We start from the raw sequence: 20,445 nt of genomic DNA, 5'->3' as shown, positions 1-20,445 counted from the left end.
AGCCGTTAATTCTTGTAACATTGTACGCAAATGAAATTTATATAATTTTTTTCACACAAATAGAGCTTTCTTTTGTTGGTATTTGATCACCGCTGTTTTTTTTATTTTTTTGGCTATAAAAATTTATTAAAAAGACTGAAAAACTTGAAAATAAAATGATATTCTACTTTCTGTTATAAAACATATCCAATAAGGCCCCTTTCACACTTATGCAACGCAATTTTATGGCGCGATTTTGACACGACTTTGAAAGCAATGGCTATGGCTCAAAACCCAATCAAATCGTGGCAAAGTAGTGCAGGAACTACTTTGAAGTCGGTGCGACTTCAAAATGCACTAATATGAATGGGGCTCATTGAAAATAATGGAAAACGACTTGTCATGCGATTTTGCGGTCCAAAATCGCGGGACAAGTTGCACTAGTGTAAAGGGGCCTAAGACCAAATGTATTCAAAAATTTAGGCCAAAAAGTATTCTGTTACATGTCTTAAAACAAAAACAAAAATCCCAATAAGTATATATTAATTGGTTTGTGTGAAAGTTATAGCTTTATATATATATAAAGCTATAACTTTATAAATATATATCAATCCTGATGTGCCAGGACAGTACAAATACCCCCCAAATTACCCCTTTTTATAAAGTAGACAGTCTGAGGTATTTAGTAAGAAGCATGGAGTTGTACATTTTTGTCGCAAATTTTTTAAAAATTAAAATTTGTTTTTACATACCGTCACCAGTGCAGTACAGCGTCATAATATGACTGTTGTGGCACCGATCAGAGATACTGACTAGTGACAAGTATGTTAAAAAAATGTATTTGATTTTTTTTAAAACCTTTAACTTTTTTTTTTGCATACAGTATTTTTTATCAGAGTTGTTCAGTGTCACCAACTACGCTTTAATTGCTGTTACAGGGATGATCATGGGTGATGGGAGCCGCAATCCACTGTGCCCAGTGGACACAGCCATGTGCCAGTGCGCATGTGTTAGGCAACTTGCAGGTGGCTAAAGATCGCCCCACATCTAGCAAATGTAAGTACATTTGCACCTGCTAAAATGCATGGTACCGCAGTGCCATGAGTTTTGGTGTTGCTTGCTTTTAGAAATAATGCCAGCACCTTATTGTACGCCTCTCACGCATAGAGCAGCCCATTAAAAACATGACATGCTGGAATGCGCAAAAAAAAGCACACGCTTAGACACACCTCCTTGTGTGAACGAGTCCTCAGACTCATGTGCCTGGGATTGTGCACAATTCTAAGGGGGGCCTTGACTGAACAAATGTGGAAAAGCACTGGGTTATACAGTCAAGTTGTCTGTTTACGGCCACATTTTCTGTGAAATAATAGAATTTTTGTAAGAACTTATCGTAAAACTTTTCTCTGAGTCCTCTGACAGTTGCTGCCCACTCATACAATCTGCACGTCTGGGTATTGGTCTTATCCACAGGAGTAAGCTAGGCAGAAGATTTTGTTAGAATATACACAAAAACTTTGTACAGACACACCTACAGGGGGCTGTCCCTCTGGTCCAATACCCCAGCTAGCTGCATTCCCAATTCAGTTTGGTAGCAAGCAGTATAGAGATCCATGAACCCCAAAGGAGGAGTGGGGGGCGGCGACTGTCAGAGGACTCAGAGAAAATAATTTTACGGTAAGCTCTTACAAAAATTCTATTTTCTCTTACGTCCTCTGACAGTCGCCGCCCACTCGTACAATCTGCACGTCTGGGACGTCCTAAAGCAGTGTAGATGTGAGGGGTGGGAAACGTAACCGTCAAAAAGGCAACACAGCACCCAGGGCAGAGAAAAGAACCTTTTCTGAACCAGAAAGGTAAAACACTGGGTAACAAGAAAGCTCAACAGGAGCGAAAAAAACCCAGGAAAGCAAAGTAAACAAGGGGAAAAAACCCCAACAGGCTAAAAACCACCCTGTCTCCGCTAAGGCACTGCCGCACTCAGAACTTTGCGGCCAAAAGAGGCATCTGCTGATGCCAGGACATCAAGTTTGTAAAATTTCGTAAAGGTATGCATGGACGACCAGGTCGCCATGCATACCTGAGTCACCGACGCCTGATGGCAGAAGGCCCAAGACGCACTAATCGCTCTGGTAGAGTGTGCTGTGACAGGGAAAGGTGGAACCTGATCCCTAATTGAATAAGCCTGTACAATTGTCTGTCTGATCCATTTGGAAATGTTTGCCGCAGACACAGCCGTACCCTTCCGAGGTCCCTCAGGAAGGACAAAAAGACAATCCGACTTTCTGAAAGATTCAGTAGACGACAGGTAAACCCTGATCGCCCGGACCACATCCAAGGAATGCAAGGCAAACTCCTTCGGATGCTTAGGCTTCGCACACAGTGAAGGCAAGACAATGTCCTCGTTGAGATGGAAATCCGAAACCACTTTCGGAAGAAAGGACTGATGAGGTCGCAAGACCACCTTATCCCCATGAACAACCGGATATGGGGAGCGGCAAGATAGATATCAACTCTGACACTCTGCGAGCAGATGTGATCACCACCAGAAAGGCAACTTTCTGTGACAGCACAGGCAGAGGAATCTCCTGGATGTTCTCAAAGGGAGGACGTTGCAAAACGGACAGAACCAAATTCAAGTCCCAAGGGGGCAAGGGTGCCCTCCTAGGGGGGAGCCAGATGACGCACCCCTTGAATAAAGGTGCAGATCAAGGAATTTGACACCAAGGGGCGCTGAAAGAGAATGGCCAGTGCAGACAACTGGCCCTTAATAGTGGTCAGCGCAAGACGCTGCTCCACACCAGCTTGCAGGAAAGCGAACACCCTCGCCCCCGAAAAAGAGCGGGGATGGAAACCCTGCGATTCACACCAGGCAAAATAAGCCTTCCAGGTACGATAATAAATCTTACCAGACGAGGTCTTCCTGGCCTTGAGCAAGGTAGGAATGACCGCCGACAAGAGACCTCTGTCTCTCAAGACCTGGCTTTAAACAGCCACGCCATCAAAGCCAGCGACTGTAAAGCAGAATGGAAGATCGGCCCATGAGACAGAAGATCGTCTCGCAGTGGGAGCCGCCAGGGAGGCTCGACGACCATTTGCATGATGTCCACGTACCAAGACCAGCGCGGCCAGTCTGGGGCCACAAGAATCACCAACCCGGTTCCGAGACCAACCTGCGAAGGAATCTGGACAACAACTGAATCGGGGGAAAGGCATAAATCAGCCGATAACGAGTCCAAGGCACTACCAGCGTGTCCGAGGTGTCCGCCAGAGGGTCGCGTGTTCTTGCCATGAACCTTCCCACCTTGTTGTTTAGACGAGACGCGAACAGATCCACGTCCGGAGATCCCCACTGCGCACACAGCATCTGAAACACCTCCGGGTGGAGGGACCATTCCCCTTGGTCCAGGGTCTGGCGACTCAGATAGTCCGCCTGCCAGTTCTCCACACCCAGAATGTGAACTGCCAAAATCGCCGGGACCTGTGTCTCGGCCCAAGCCAGAATCTCAGCCACTTCCTTGGCTGCCCGGGCATTCCTGGTGCCCCCTTGGTGATTGATGTGAGCCACTGCAGTTGCGTTGCCTGTCTGCACACGCACTGGGCAGCCCCGCAGAAGATCCGACCAACGAAGCATACAGAGACTGGTTGCTCGCAGTTCCAAGACATTTATCGGCAGGGAGGATTCCCCCTCCAACCAAGTGCCCTGGGCAGACAAATTGCCCAGAACTCCCCCCCAGCCCGACAGGCTGGCATCCGTGGTGTCCACAGTCCATAGCAACGGTCGAAAGGACTTGCCTTCCATCAGAGCCGGAGACTGGAGCCACCACAGGAGATCCGATCTCACTTGGGGGCTCAAAGAGATCCTTCTTTCCAAAGAGTGAAGATGTCTGTCCCACCTGGCCAGAATCTCCGCTTGAAGAGATCTCGTGTGAAACTGTGCAAATGGGATCGCCTCGAAAGCCGACACCATCAAGCCCAGAGACCGCATGCAGGTCCGAAGCGAGGAGGACTCGTTGTCCCTGAGGGAACTGACCTCCTGTAGGATCCGGAGTTTGTCCTCCGGAAGAAAGACCTTCGCCTGGGCGGAGTCCAGAATCATCCCCAGGTAAGGGAGACAAACAGAAGGGGACAAGGTCGACTTCTGAAAATTGATGGTCCACCCAAACTCCTGGAGTGTCTGAACCGTGATCGACAGATCGCGCAACAGAGTGGCACTGGAGCTCGACCTTATTAGGAGATCGTCCAGGTAACCGAGGATGGCAATCCCCTGTACCCACAACAAGGCTAGAACAGGAGCCAAAACTTTGGTAAAAACCCTTGGAGCCGAAGCGAGGCCGAAAGGCAATGCCACGAACTGATAGTGTTCCTCCGCTATTTCGAAACGGAGGTACCTCTGATGACCCCCGTAAATAGGGATGTGTAGATACGCATCCTTGAGGTCGATGGAAGCCAGGAAATCCCCTGGACTCAGGGACGCCACCATCGACCGGAGGGACTCCATTCGGAACTTCTGAACCCGCACAAAGCGGTTTAGAAACTTTAAGTCCAGAATCGGACGCACCTTGCCCTCCTTTCTGGGCACTGTGAACAGATTCGAGTAAAAACCCCGAAACCTGTCCCGCTGTGGAACCGTAACAACTACCCCTTGGGCGAGAAGATCCTGAACCGCCCGATGGAGATCTCGTAAACGATCTGGGGTCAAATGAAGATTTGAGGGGAAGAATCTGTCTGCTGGGCGTGATCGAAACTCGAACTTGTACCCTGACCGAATGAGTTCTTGAACCCACCTGTCCTGAATCTTGGCCAGCGAAGGTTCGGGAAAACAACGCAGACGTCCCCCCACCTCTGAAACGGGTGAGGGCGCCCCTTTGGGTCAAGGCGGACTGAGCTGCTGTGCCAGTGTGGGCGGCTTTTGCCTTACCCGTCCAGGGCTTCTTCTGGCCACTAGAGGCCTTGAAGGACTTACCTTTTTCTTGTGCCTTGAAGGCACGAAAGGACCCCTGGTTAGGTTTAAAGGAGGGACCCCGCCTACCGCGGAAAGATTTTCCCTTGAACGCCTGAGACAGCAGAGTGCTCTTGCCCCCAGTGATCCCCTTGACCAGTTCATCCAGAGAGTCCCCAAAAAGACGACTCCCCGCATAAGGGATGTCAGACACTGTCTTCTTGGAAGACTGGTCGGCCGACCAGCTTTTTAACCAAACGATGCGACGAATCATAACTGCGACTGCAGAAAGTCGTGCGACTAAAGGGGCCTCATCTAAGGCCGCGTCACACAGGTATAAAACAGCCTGACCTATTTGATCCACCATCTCCAGCGTAGCAGGAGGGGTGGAGTCAGCAATTAGGGTGCGCTTAAGCGCCTTGGCCCACTCCACAACAGCCTGAGAGACCATGACCGAAGCAAACACGGGTTTCAGTAAGGAACCCGCTACCAGGTAGATGTGGCGGATAAGAGTTTCCACCCGCCTATCCACCGGGTCTTTAAACACCGGAGAATCCTCCGCAGGCATTAAAGTGGCTTTATTTAACCTGGACACAGTGTGGTCCACCTTAGGAGCCGCAGTCCAGCGAGAATCTACCGGATCCGCAAAGGTATAACGGTACTGAAATCTCTTGGGCACCACAAAATTGTGTTTTAAATTACGCCATTGTTCATTCACGGTATCGTGAAACTCCGCGGGACAGGGAAAAACCTGACCCGATTTCTGGGCTTTGCGGGTCCCAAAGGAAGACCGCTTACCCGACAGGTGGGGCTCATCATCTAAATTTAAAGTGTCTTTTACAGAGCTAATGAGCGCAGACATGGCAGCGCGTTCCCTTGCTGATCCGGAGGGGGAATCCTCCTCCTCCTCCACATACGACTGAGAGGATTGAGACCCCTCAGGGGGTACACTGTCTGTGGCAACCAAATCTGGCTCTGAATCAGAAGACTGAGAGGGCATAGGCCTTTTCTTAGAAGCCCGTCAGACATCAACAAATCCACTTTAGATGCTAAAGTCGCAAGTGCAGCAGTAAGTGAGACTATAGCAGAGGATTCAGGAGTACCTGAACCCTCCACCAGATCTGGGGGGAATTTGCTATCCTGGGACTCCATAATAGCAATCTCAAATTTAAATGACACTGGCCCTTTAAATCGGTGATTTCCGCGGTCACCACCGCAAATGCACCGCAATGGGGAGCAAGTCCTGTGCTACAGTAAACTGCAAAAAAAAATGAATGCTAGCAGGGATTCAGGCCAGGAAACACTGTAAAAATCCCCCAAGTGTGCTATACTTGCCATACGCTGCTGACTCGATCTGCATGTGAAGAGAGAGAAAGTGACCTCACTCCTCTAGTGGCAGACACAGCCCTGAGCCACAAAAAAATGGTTGCCAATACAAGTCTATGGGGAAAGCCATGGGAAAATGGCCACTGTCCACACAAGGACATTGTGCCCACACTAAAGATGGCGCCGGATCGGCGCCAACAGCATTGCATAAAATGGCTGCTGCCACACAGCTTGCCAACACCTAAAATGGCGGCCACGCGGTTTCACACCAATTGCGGCCCTCACACACCATGTGCTGTACCCCAAATAGGTGCACAAGCACCTCAGGGACATAAGGGACCCCCCATACAGCGGTGGAACCGCCGCAGCGCCCCCGCAGGGACCGGGAAGGGACACACAGGGACCGCACTTACAGACATGAGGGGGACATTACAGAACCCATACCGAACTGCCATCCCCATAAACAGAGGGCCCACATACACACCCCGACAGATAATGTCATAGACAGAGGGGTAGCATGGTACTCACCGGTCCAGCGAAAACGTGGGTACCGCTCTGTGACAGGAAGCCTCCCACTCTGGGTGGTGGTGCCGTCAGCCGAAGGGGACGCTAGCAACACGTGGCGTACCGCAGTTGAGACATCCCAGCGAAGATAGCAACTTCGCAGGCTCGTCCCTGAGGCCAGGGACATGGTCATTTGCGAGGCCTGGGCATACACATAACCTGCTAAAGCTCGATAGCAGGCTGGGATTCCATAAGGCTCTAGGATAACCAGTGCGATTCCCAGCTCCGCAAACGCTGTAGTCTTCCGAAGTCCGACTAACTAAGCGCAGGAACAAATAAAAAACTATCTTTGTAAAAGAAAAAACACTTTTCTAGAGAGAAAAAATAAGAAGAAAAAAGGCTGCAGCCCCAGCCAGGGAAAAGCCAGCCTACTCCTATGCTAGGCAGAGACAAACTGAATTGAGAATGCAGCTAGCTGGGGTATTGGACCAGAGGGACAGCCCCCTGTAGGTGTGTCTATACAAAGTTTTTGTTTATATTCTAACAAAATCTTCTGCCTAGCTTACTCCTGTGGATAAGACCAATACCCAGACGTGCAGATTGTATGAGTGGGCGGCGACTGTCAGAGGACGTAAGAGAAATATATATTATACTAACTAAAATGTATTATTTTTGGCTCAAAGTGTATTTTGTTTCTACTTGGTTGTATAAAATACATATATAGTACAGATGTAGGAAACCATTGGTATCTTCTTTCAATCATTATTTATATGGACATTGAGTCTCCTTGATGGTTTACATATTTCTATGGTTTTCTAATACATACTGTCTTTCCTTCTCTTGCCCCATATTATATAATTAAAGTATATGTAAATAAACTATAAAATGGCAAGTCTATAGGTGCTTTTATAGGGGTCAGCAGATAACATTTTCCTTTGGACACTGCGGTCTGCATTTTACATTTATTCATAAAATACATGCAATGCTATGAACCTACAGTGTTCCATGGAGTTCTTTCTACTTTCTAGTGTACCTGGTGATCCTGCCAGTTCCCTGCTTTCCTGTTTCAAACTGACCAGGCCAGGGCATGGAAGCACATCTATCCCGGCGTTGTCAGTTTGCTTCCCTGCATTCTACTTGGGAGCACAGCCTACCAGTGGTCAGACCTCTGCTAAACCCCCCCCTCCCCCGCACAGCTCTTAACTATGAAAATCAATGTACTGCGGTTTCTCTGCCTCCTGCTGACATGCCTCTTGGCACAGTGTATTTATGTACACAGGACAGACACATTATGCCTTGCAATTCTATGTTAAATGGTATGGGTTGTTTTACAAGGTTAAGGGCCTCACATACTTTAATTCTTCAGACCTGTAAAGTGAACCTGTCAAAGGCAATGCATTCAATGTTTTGGAAAAATTATGTGCTTAAAAAAAAAAAAAAAGTAGAATGGATCACCACTGTCCCTCAGTACTTACGCTTCCTTGTAATGAAACATGAACCCCAGCAAATCTCTGTAATCAGGTGGCCAGTATGGGTCCCATCTAATCACCACTTTATCATGGCCGGCTTTTATAAAGTTAAAGCGTAGAATGTCATTATCACCTGTAAAGGAGACAAATGGTATAAGCTTCTGGGTATAGATTTGTAAATGAAGGCTCACACAAGGTCATTCATTGGGTAAACTAGAGCACTTTTAGGTCTCAATGCTGCAGACAATACCAAGTGATAAAACAGAGTTTAAATATGTTGGGACTCCTTCACTGATTGTTTGCTTAACCCAACCGCAAAAGGGATCACCTAACAGCTTGCTTAAGCCTGCTACACACTATAGATTTTTCCGTTTAACCCAGCGGGTTGAAAAAAAAAAAAAAGAGCTGTTAGCTCCGGTAGGAGCCACTGTACTAAGGATCCAAGGATCTCCCACGCTGAGCTGTTGTGTTCTGACAGGGGGATGGCTGAGAGCGCTGATCGGGAGTCAGTCAGCTGCTGGTTTTCCAGCATGCTCGTCCAAAAGAAGCTGGCCGACATCCACACGGGCCGAATGTCAGCCATTTTTTCTTTTAACCGCCCGGCATTTGGCCCATGTGTACCCAGCTCAAGTGGCAACATTTACTCCCCCCTCAATACCTTTTGGAAACCCTAAGAAAATGCCTATAGGTCCCCAAGAGATTTTATATTATGTTAGGAACTCTCTATATGGGATATCAATGGGAAAAAAATGAAAAGGAAGAGTTTGTTACACCATCTTTGCAAAGACTACGTATGGCCCACTTACGAAAGGTATAACTAAATTGGAGATGAGGTATATATGCAGTTTGCAAGACCTAGAACATCTAAACATAAAAAGAGGAGAGAAATTCAGTAGGAGTAATTGCATGTATGAAAAAAAAAAAAAACCTTGATTTCAACTTTGAAAACTTATGGACACCCCAAAATGGTTATATGATACTTACTTCAAGCAGAAAGCATGCCTAGGTCCCTGCATGTCAGTTTAAATCTTCTGTATAGCACTTCAGGAGCCTGGATCATTTTGTCATGAAAAAAGAAACAAGCTCCTTTGGTTGGTTGGTGGGTTTGCCCCCCAAACCCCCTTTTTTTAGCCTAATATACCAAAGCTGACTTTACGCCAATAATTTTCAATCCCTTTTTTTTGAGTTCCTTAATCAAAGCGTGAATAACTGGTGTGTTTAACACGCTGAATAATAACTGTTTGAGATCAGGTTTACAGTTCTTAATAATTCAGTATCTAAGATAGCCGTTGCTGGAATCCCACAGAAATAGTCACTGTTTTAAGATTAATTCTTTTTTTTTTATTTTTTAGGCAATATAATTCATGAAGGAGAACTTAATTTCTTTAACTTTTTAATCCAAGATAAGATATACAATAGTTGCCTTTTTGAAGGCTAAATTTACCTTTTCAGGCAGATATTCACTTTTCATAATAAAGAAGCCTTTTCAAATGTCTTATGCCCCAGCCATCCCTGATGTGATGATCTCTTACTTAAATATATAAAGTGATATCGCGCTACAATAAAGTGCTAATAACAAAAAATTGCTGTTCTATTCGAACAGCAAAAAATACTGTGCAGTGCAAATAACAAAAGTTGCTGTGCAAAGGTGCAATAATTAAAAGGGTTGAAGAAATTAACAAATCAATCAACATAAAACATATGTGTCCATATGACTCCTTAGCATGAACACTAAAATAACATGTCAAAATCAGCTCAATCGCATCAATTGAAAAGATAAATCAAAAGTGCAAGGTGCTAGTCCATTAAAGTGATTTCAAGTGAATAAACAGTCTCTAAAGTGCCAAAATAAGTGCAGCTGCCGCAATGGATCATTCAGGTGCTCACGCTCCCGCCAGTTAAGGATGGCTTCTCACCTTATAATTTGACCAGTGTTTCACCACTAGATCAAAAACAGCTTTAGGCCTCATGCACACAGGGCGTTTTTACAGCTCCTGTTAGGAGCATCAGGCGTTTTTTTTTTTGCAGCTTAAAAACGCCCCTCCATGTTATTCTATGGCCTCATGCACACACAGACGTTTTTGAGCTGCAAGTGGCAAAGGCGTTTTTAACCTGCAAGAAGAACCCACAGCCTGTGCGTTCTGAGGACCAGCGTTACAGCTGTAAAAACGTCTGACGCTGCTAAAGGCTGAATAACATTGCTATAACGTTGCTTAACGTGCGTTAAGCCAAGTTATACGTTTTTTTTTCTTCCATTCAAAATCAATGGTTCCCTATGGGAGCCTATTGATTTGAATGGAAGGCGCACTGCAAGTCGGATCAGGATGATCCGACTTGTGGCGCGACTTGCGCTGTGAGAATCTTGAGGGGGTACTCCACGCCAAAATGGGGAAAAAGGGCGTGGGGCTACCCTTAAATTCCATACCAGACCCCAAGGGCCTGGTTTGGAACCTGGGGGGACCCCCGCGCCGTTTTTTCCCATTTTGGCGTGGAGTTCCCCCTCAAGAGGAAACGGCGTGGGGTCCCCCGCAAAATCCATACCAAACCCTTATCCAAGCATGCAGCCTGGCAGGCCAGGAAAGGGGAGGGGACGAGCGAGCGGCCCCACCCCCCTGGACCATACCAGGCCACACGCCCTCAACATGGGAGGTGTGGGTGCTTTGGGGCAGGGGGGTCTCTGCCCTCCCCCCACCCCAAAGCACCTTGCCCCCATGTTGATGAGGACAAGGGCCTCTTCCCGACAACCCTGGCCGGTGGTTGTGGGGGTCTGAGGGCAGGGGGCTCATCGGAATCTGGAAGCCCCCTTTAACAAGGGGGCCCCCCAGATCCCGGACCCTCTCCCTATGTGAATGGGTATGGTGTACATTGTACCCCTACCCATTTACCCCATAAAAGGCAGTGTATGTAAATAATGACAGGAGACGTTTTGAAAAGTTTATTAAAAATCTTCATCCGGTCTTCTCCGCTCTGGTCTTCTCCTCTCCGCTCTTCTGCCCTCCGCTCCTCTGCTCTTTTGCCTCCTCTTCTTCTTCCTCCGGTCCTCCTCCGACGCTGTCCCCGGTGATTATGCCGGTCTCCGGTTTCTGCAGCTTATTATATAGCCATTAGGGGCCTGGCCTCCCGATGACGTCATCAGGAGACCCCGCCCCTCATGTCACAGGTGGCGACATGAGGGGGCGGGGTATCCTGATGACGTCACCGGGCGGCCACGCCCACAATTGCTATATAACAAGCTGCAGAGACCGGAGACCGGCATAATCACCGGAGACATCCTCCGAGGAGGACCAGAGAAAGAAGAAGAGCCAAGGGCAAAAGAGCGGACAGCAAAAGAGCAGAAGACCAGAAGAGCGGAGGGGGAGAAGACCAGAGTGGAGAAGACCGGATGAAGATTTTTAATAAAAACTTTCCAAAACGTCTCCTTTCATTATTTACATACACTGCCTTTTATAGGGTGAATGGGTAGGGGTACAGTGTGCCCCATACCCATTCACATAGGGAGGGGGTTGGGGATCTGGGGGGCCCCCTTGTTAAAGGGGGCTTCCAGATACCGATAAGCCCCCTGCCTGCAGACCCCCACAACCACTAGCCAGGGTTGTGGGAATGAGGCCCTTGTCCTCATCAACATGGGGGCAAGGTGCTTTGGGGTGGGGGGTGCAGAGCTCCCCCTGCCCCAAAGCACCAACACCCCCCATGTTGAGGGCATGTGGCCTGGGGCGCTCGCTCGTCCCTTCCCCCTTCCTGCCCTACCAGGCTGCATGCTCGGATAAGGGTCTGGTGGGGCTCCCCTCTAAATCCACACCAGACTCGAAGGGCCTGGTTTGGAACCTGGGGGGGGGGACCCCACGACGTTTTTTTCCCCATTTTGGAGTGGAGTTCCCCCTCAAGATTCTCACAGCGCAAGTCGCACCGCAAGTCGGATCATCCTGATCCGACTTGCGATGCACCTTCCATTCAAATTAATAGGCTCCCATAGGGAACCATTGATTTTGAATGGAGGCAGAAAAAACGCTGCTAAAAGCAACGTGGCCGAACGTGTAATAACCCAAATGGAAAAAGGTACTAAAAGCATGTTTTTACAGCTGCTTTTTCCTAGCGTCAGAACTAGCTTTGCAGCACGTTTTTTCTAACGCCCCGTGTGCATGAGGCCTTATAGTATCCCCAGACAAATGGGTAGACTCGATCCTCTCATTGGGTCCTGAGTGCTTCCTGGTTGCTGCACAGATAATTAGGATGGCTCTGTCCTCACTGTATTTCCCCAGTCTCCGTCATAAAACGGGAATAAATGGAAAACAAATCTAGTGCTCTCTGTATATAAGGTATTTATTAAATAATCTAAATATTAAAACTCACATTTGTAGGCACATAAGCTGTGAGGGCTGGGTAGGCATTGAATCGGTTTAGGAGACGCAGGAGAAGTTGTGTCCTGTAGCTGGATTTTGCCCGTGGTGTCTCTGCCCCCTAGACGCGTATCGCCAGGTGCTGACGGTTTACATCACCACAAGATGTAAACCATTGGTGAGCCTCAAAAACAGGAAGGCCAGATTAGAGTTTGCCAAACAACATCTAACAAAGCCTTCACAGTTCTGGAACAACATCCTATGGACAGATGAGACCATGATCAACTTGTACCAGAGTGAAGGGAAGAGAAGAGTATGGAGAAGGAAATGAACTGCTCATGATCCAAAGCATACCACCTCATCAGTGAAGCATTGTGGTGGTAATGTCATGGTGTGGGCATGTATGGCTGCCAATGGAACTGGTTCTCTTGTATTTATTGATGATGTGACTGCTGACAAAAGCAGCAGGATGAATTCTGAAGTGTTTCAGGCAATAGTATCTGCTCATATTCAGCCAAATGCCTCAGAATTCATTGGACGGCGCTTCACAGTGCAGATGGACAATGACCCGAAGCATACTGCGAAAGCAACCAAAGAGTTTAAGGGAAAGAAATGGAATATTATGCAATGGCCAAGTCAATCACCTGACCTGAATCAGATTGAGCATGCATTTAACTTGCTGAAGACAAAACTGAAGGGAAAATGCCCCAAGAACAAGCAGGAACTGAAGACAGTTGCAGTAGAGGCCTGGCAGAGCATCACCAGGGATGAAACCCAGTGTCTGGCGATGTCTATGTGTTCCAGACTTCAGGCTGTAATTGACTGCAAAGGATTTGCAACCAAGTATTAAAAACTGAAATTTTGATTTATGATCGTTAATCTGTCCCATTACTTTTGGTCCCTTAAAAAGTGGGAGGCACATATACAAACTGTTGTAATTCCTACACCTGATTTGGATGTACCCTCAAATTAAAGCTGAAAGTCTGCAGCTAAAGTACATCTTGTTTGTTTCATTTCAAATCCATTGTGGTGGTGTATAGAGCCAAAAAGATTAGAATTGTGTCAATGTCCCAATATTTATGGACCCGACTGTATGTTGTACCGTATTTCACAGCAATAACCTGTCCATTACTAAATCGTCTGGGGCCAAACCAGGAGTAGCCAACCAGCTACCCCATACCTTCTCAAATTTAGAAAAGCTGCCCCTGCTGATATATCAGCTTTTCTAACTGCAGTATTGCCACATTTGTGACATAGGGAGGAGTATGAGAAACCCAATGTGCCTGAAGCCTAAGCCTAAGATGAGGCCTAAGAGCCTGAAATAAGGCTATGGATGCAGCCTCTTTAGCATACATATCTGGGATTACAGCATCAAGCAAACCTACAATACAGTGTTTAGGATCCATGGAAATGGAAACCTGAAATGCGGAGTTCACCATAGTAACAACAGCATTCCAGTAGTAATGAAGCTTCGGGCACTACCCTATATTAAAGTTCCCTGCATCTCTGTTACATCTAACGCATATGGGGTCAGGGCGTAAGCCCATGGAATGTAGCCTGAGTGGGGTATGGCGGACTCTCAATAGAATGTATAATTGAGACAGTCTGTGTAAGACATTAAGAGAGCACACCCGTACAGCCTCCAGGGCCTCCTCCCATTGGTCTCCTGGGATATCACCCACGTCCCTCTCCCACCTCTCACATGCAGATCTAGGGAATTTCTCCAGATATACCTCCAGGAGCATAGCATAGCAGTTAGAGATAAAGCCCTTTGTAGAATGGGACTGCTGCATAAGCCCAAAGATTGGGGTTGTGACATGTCAGAGGCCTCCAGAGATGGCTGAGCATTCACCGTGTGTTTCAATTGTAAAAGAGCATATTAGAGGGAATGCCATAGCTAGACTGCAATTGTGCAAAGGGGAGTAAGTGACCATTATTCATGATATGTTTGGTATGCTTCACCCCATAACCTCACCACTGACGGCATGCTGTAACTTCACCAAATCAGGGTAGGTATGGTTATCCCAAATAGGACTAACATGTGTAACCTGTAACCTTTTGTAGTTGTTTGGCTTTCTTACATATTTTGTGTATGAGCCTGTATGTTGGATATGGTTTATTAGATTTGGAAAAAAGCTGTGCCTCTAGACCAGGGGTTCTCGAACTACGGCCCGCGGGCCGCATCCGGCCCGCCAGGGTCCTGAACCCGGCCCCCCTGGCAATTGCAGAACTGAGTTGGGCTGCGGGGCAGGGTGGAGATTTCTACGGCCGCTGTCTGCTCTGACGTTTTTTTTTTTCCTTTGTGCAGGAAGTCGGCTGCAGCAGCAGCCAATTGGCTGTTTTACTCCCGCGCTGCATTCTGGGAGTTGTAGTCCCGACCACGCTCAAGTTCCTTGTGGCGGTGGCTGTGGAGAAGAGAGCAGGGGCGCGCGGCAGGAAACTACAACTCCCAGAGACTTTGAAGGCAGGAAGAGGCGGGGCACACGGCACGGCGCGGAATACAACGGAGCTCGCCGCTGGATGGCTGCAACAGTGCAGCCTGAAGTTTTTACAGCTTACTTTGGAATGGAGGCAGGGAGCGACAGCCTGCCAGGGCTTGAAGTGGTCATCACCCCCAGGAGGCCGAGCAAGAACCTGCTGAGCTGTCATCGGCATCGCTGAGGTGAGGCACCCTGACACCCTCAGCTGACCCCCACATCCCATCTCACCCCCCCCCCCCCACATACACCACATTTACCCTGCCCCATTGCCCTGCCCACCCAGTCACCTCAAAACAGGAAATAGCCCCCAACGCTGTCTGGCTGTCAGGTCCTGTGCTGGCCATGGCCTGCTGGGTGCTGGCCATGGCCTGCTGGTCCTGCTGGATGCTGGCCATGGCCTGCTGGGTGCTGGCCATGGCCTGCTGGTCCTGCTGGGTGCTGGCCATGGCCTGCTGGTCCTGCTGGGTGCTGGTCATGGCCTGCTGGTCCTGCTGGGTGCTGGTCATGGCCTGCTGGTCCTGCTGGGTGCTGGTCATGGCCTGCTGGGTGCTGGTCATGGCCTGCTGGTCCTGCTGGGTGCTGGTCATGGCCTGCTGGTCCTGCTGGGTGCTGGTCATGGCCTGCTGGTCCTGCTGGGAGCTGGTCATGGCCTGCTGGTCCTGCTGGGAGCTGGCCATGGCCAGTTTCCTGCAGGACCCACAGGCCATGGCTAGCTCCCAGCAAAACTTACAGGCCAGCGGCCTGCAGGACCAACAGCGATGGGCACTGGTGGGGCTGCATTGATGGGCACTGATGAGGCTGAGCTAATGGGCACTTGGCAGGCTGCACTGGTGAGGCTCTATTGATGGGCACTGATCAAGCTGCATTGAGGAACACTGCTGAGGCTGCATTGATGGGCATTAATGAGGCTGCATTGATGGGCACTAATGAGGCTGCTCTGATGGGCACTGGTGACGCTGCATTGATCCTTAGATCTCAGGGGTTCATGCTGGGACTTGAAGTCCATTACTTTTGGGAGGTATGAACTTCCTAAAAGTGAAGTGAACTGATCGGAGGACGTGACAATTCCTCCTAACTAGTGAAAGACAACAAGTCCCAACATGACCCCCTGAAATGTAAGAATGTGACCCCCTCCAAAAGTGAAGGACTACTAGTCCCAGTATGAGCCCCTCAGAGCTCAGGAAATGACAGCCCCCCAACTAGTGAAGGGCTATAAGTCCCAGCATGAGCCCCAGAGATTTAAGAATGTGACCCCTTGGAGCTCGTGGGTTCATGCTGGAATTTGTAGTCATTCACTAGTTGGGGGGGGCGTGTCTTCAGCTCTGAAGGGTTCATACAGAGACTCGTCTGCACTGCTTGCACTTTAGTTCCTGAGGCTATGGTTTTAAATATGTAAAGATGGTACAGCGCCACTAAATAGATAGCTAACTAATATGAAGGTGAACCAAAGTCCATAAGTCCATAAGTCCATAGGAGGGAGATTTCAGATGTTGGGAATATGACTGTGAATCCCACATCAATCTTGCAAGTAGAGTTTCAGGCAGAGATCACATAAACAATAAGGATGTAACCTTACCGGACAGTTGGACCCCCTGTTACGGAAGGTCAAACAGGCATGCGATATCCACCGTCTATGGATCCGGCGAACCTCACTGGACCCCAGGTGCACACAGGGGATGACCTCTCCTGGATTCAAATTCCTCCGCTCGTCACTGTACAGAGATCACCTTTCCAGCTTCACTCTCAACCTACTCCACTGTCTAGAGAGGAATAGACAGTGGAGTAGGTTGAGAGTGAAGCTGGAAAGGTGATCTCTGTACAGTGACGAGCGGAGGAATTTGAATCCAGGAGAGGTCATCCCCTGTGTGCACCTGGGGTCCAGTGAGGTTCGCCGGATCCATAGTCTATGTTTATCCGGAGTGTCTGTGGTCGATAGGAGAGGAGTTCCGTTGCAGTTTTGTCCCTGACGGTGGATATCGCATGCCTGTTTGACCTTCCGTAACAGGGGGTCCAACTGTCCGGTAAGGTTACATCCTTATTGTTTATGTGATCTCTGCCTGAAACTCTACTTGCAAGATTGATGTGGGATTCACAGTCATATTCCCAACATCTGAAATCTCCCTCCTATGGACTTATGGACTTTGGTTCACCTTCATATTAGTTAGCTATCTATTTAGTGGCGCTGTACCATCTTTACATATTTCTTGGGTTTGATATACTTTGTACTAGCAGCCTTTAGTTTCATCTTTTTTGTGCGCAGCTTTCTTCCCCTTTACTCTATGGTTTTAAATAATTGTACTGTTTTTTGTGCACTACATATAAAATATGTGCATAGGAATTTGTTCATATTTTTTTTCAAACTATAGTCCGGCCCCCAACAGCGTCTGTGGGACAGTGAACTGGCCCCCTGTTAAAAAAGTTTGAGGACCCCTGCTGTAGACTCTCAGCTAAGGTATTGGCCTTACTAAACTGCAGCATAACAGACAGTGCGGAGTCCTGAGTTCCATCCTAAGAAGCGGTTTTCCTCACTAGGCCCCCCCACCATGTGTTGAAGTGGAGATGCAATGTAATAGAGCCAGGGGTTCAGGAATGCCAACCCTACCCTGTCCCTTGGCTTCTGCAGTTCTAGTTTGATTCCAGCACTGCCTCCCTTCCACAGTAGGGACCAGAAAATAGAGTTGCCCACATGGACATTTTTTAACTGGATAACCTCTGGGGAGTTATGCAAATGGTAGAGAAGTTGGGGCATCAAAATAAATTTGACCAGATTGGCTCTCCCTGCCACACACACCCACAACTTGGTCCATAGTTTAACCTTGTCCCTGAATTTCCTTAGCAAGGGGAAGATATTTAAGTGGCAGTAGTCTATGGGATGTGAGGCGATTACTATCCCCAAGTATTTAAATTAAGTCACCACCAATACAGGAAAAAGGGATGCTGTTACAGTGATGACCCCCTAATCTATTGGTAGTAAAGCAGACTTAGAGCAGTTTATCGTTAGCCCTGAAAATCTTCCAAAATCTAAAATAGTGGACATGACATGTTGTCCACATTAAGTAGGACTTTCTCTTGTAATGTACCATACTGGAACCCCATTATATTGTCATTGGCTCTAATCCGTGCCGCTAGCCCTGCTTAGTACCTCGCTCTAACTCAAATGGGGTGGATAGTTTGCCCCTTCCCTTATACTGGCTTGTGGGCAATAGTACAAAAGGCGGACCCAGGATATAAAAACAGCACTAAACCCAAACCTTTCTAACACGGCCCACAAGTACCCCTATTCCACAATGTCAAACACTTTGTTGGCATCGAACGATAACAAAGCCCTAGTGCTCGTGTTATCTGCAGGGTTTTGCATGTTGACAAACAACCATCTAAGGTTAATAGCCATAGATTTGTTGGGCATGAAGCCTGCCTAATCAGCATGAGTTATATCGGCAATGACAGTGTTCAGTCTCCTGGTCAGTACCTTGGCAAATATTTTGATGTCCGATTGAAGGAGGGATATGGGCCTATAGGAGGTGGGTTCTGTGGCAATCTCATTTGGTTTCGATAATAGAATAATGCTGGCCCTTGACATTGATAAAGGTAATTGCTGCCTAGACTGAGCTTCATTGTATACTGTAAGCAACCATGGCAGTAGTAGTTCAGGATACATTTGGTACCCTTCCATGGGCAGCCCATCATCCCCTGGGGCTTTGGAGTTAGGGAACATTCCAGCCTCCTCCCGTAGCTTCTAGCTCCTCTAGAGTAAGAGGGGCCTCTAGATGTAGCCTCAGAGTCTGATAATCGTGGTAGTATAACAGACTGTAAGTAGTTAGTAAGTTCCTCCTGCGTCTAGGATACCTTGGAGGCAAAAAGGTCTTTATAAAATCAGACTAACTCAGCCATGACAGCTTCAGGTGTGTTGACCAGTCGACCATTAGTTAATTTCAGACCCCGAATGGCAGGAGCCGAGGGACTAATGTTTACAATTTGGCAAGAAGGTGGCTGGTCTGCTCCCCCTTCTCATAGAATGTGTCCTTTGAAAATAAAAAGTTTTTTTCTCTTTCTTTGAATTGATTAACTTAGTTAAGGCATCCTGAGCTGATAACCAAGAAGCTTTCAATTACTCTGAAGAGTTGGCTAAATACTCCTTCTCCAACCTAGCCAGGTAAGTTGCAATTCATGGGCCTTGGTGGCATTTTTAATGAAATAATGGATGATATAAAAATGCCTCTAAGATAGGGCCTTGGTGGCATTTTTAATGAAATAATGGATGATATAAAAATGCCTCTAAGATAGCACTTGAATGCACCCCAATGGATTAGTTCATCCTCATACCAATCAATATTGCAAAAAAAATGCTCTATGTGTTGTGCAATTGGACTATCTGTCGGGTGTAGCTTCAGCCAAAACGCATTTAAGCACCATGGGGCTCTCAACGGGTTATTTCGTGCTTTAGCAGATATCCACAGCACAAGCGGAGCATGATCAAAATCCCCCGTCTTTGGTTGGGAGGCCTGTGGAACCCAGCTTATCTTCGAGAGTTTGAGAAAGTCCTCTCTCAGCAACCTAGGCCCCTCTTATGTCTATTAGGGACACAGGGTGACTAAGGAAATGATGGACAGCTGCCTAATGGACACTAAGAATATGGTTTGGATTACATGAAATGGGACAGTAATATTTATCAACAATATACCCGAAGGAATATATTAAGACTCTGGGACTCTAGGCCTAGGATCCATGTTAAAGGCCTAGCTGCCTATTACCAATAGGGGACTGCTCTGCACAGTCAGACTCCTAGCAGATGCTAAAATCATTAGCTCAACCACCTTTCTTCCAAACATTGTTGCTTGTGCTGATTTACTCAGCTATTGTCTACTGTGGGTGTGTGTTTACACTTCTAATAATGTGTATTGTACTTCATGAGCTCGATGACCGCAAGTCTGCTAGTTAATTAAATCACTGGCATCTGTTAGTTGCTGAGGGGAAAGAAGAATACTGTTTGTTTTCGTTGTTCCTTAGATATGGTAATTATATTTCTGTACACAATTCCATCTGCATATGATAATGTAATCAGGCACCTGATATGGTGGGGTAATTTGATCAGGAGGGGGATGTCCTCCTGTGTGGTATATATTGTGTGTGAATCTGTTCAATAAAAGTTGTTGTTGTTCCAGATCTATACAAGCTAAGTTCCGGCTAGCTTTGTATGGGGCGCTGTAATATCTGATATCTATGTTCAAGACTGGGAGGACAGAAGCCCAAAAACGCATTGTGGGGTCGCAGTTCCATTACATTGGTGGAAAGCAGTGGGATGCCTCCTGCAGTCTGGGACATCCAAACCTCCACTGGGATCCAAGGTTTGGATAGCAGAAGGGGAGAGGTACAGATACCAGCCGCCATAGAAGAGGAATTCGGAAGGA

At 47.6% G+C, this 20,445-nt stretch overlaps 1 protein-coding gene across 1 annotated transcript in view; it reads right to left on the bottom strand.

The window, feature by feature from the left end:
• Nucleotides 1–20,445, bottom strand: part of INSR (insulin receptor) — a 318,524-nt gene that overhangs the window by 58,662 nt on the left and 239,417 nt on the right. The window contains exon 7 of the mRNA XM_082270578.1: nucleotides 8,227–8,353. Within this exon, the coding sequence (XP_082126704.1) occupies nucleotides 8,227–8,353 (127 nt within the window). The remainder of the gene's footprint in view (nucleotides 1–8,226; nucleotides 8,354–20,445) is intronic.

This window comes from Pelophylax lessonae (genome assembly GCF_965119305.1).
Source record: "Pelophylax lessonae genome assembly, chromosome: 1".
NCBI classification, from domain to species: Eukaryota; Metazoa; Chordata; class Amphibia; order Anura; family Ranidae; genus Pelophylax; species Pelophylax lessonae.
This window is presented reverse-complemented; position numbering and strand designations above follow the sequence as displayed.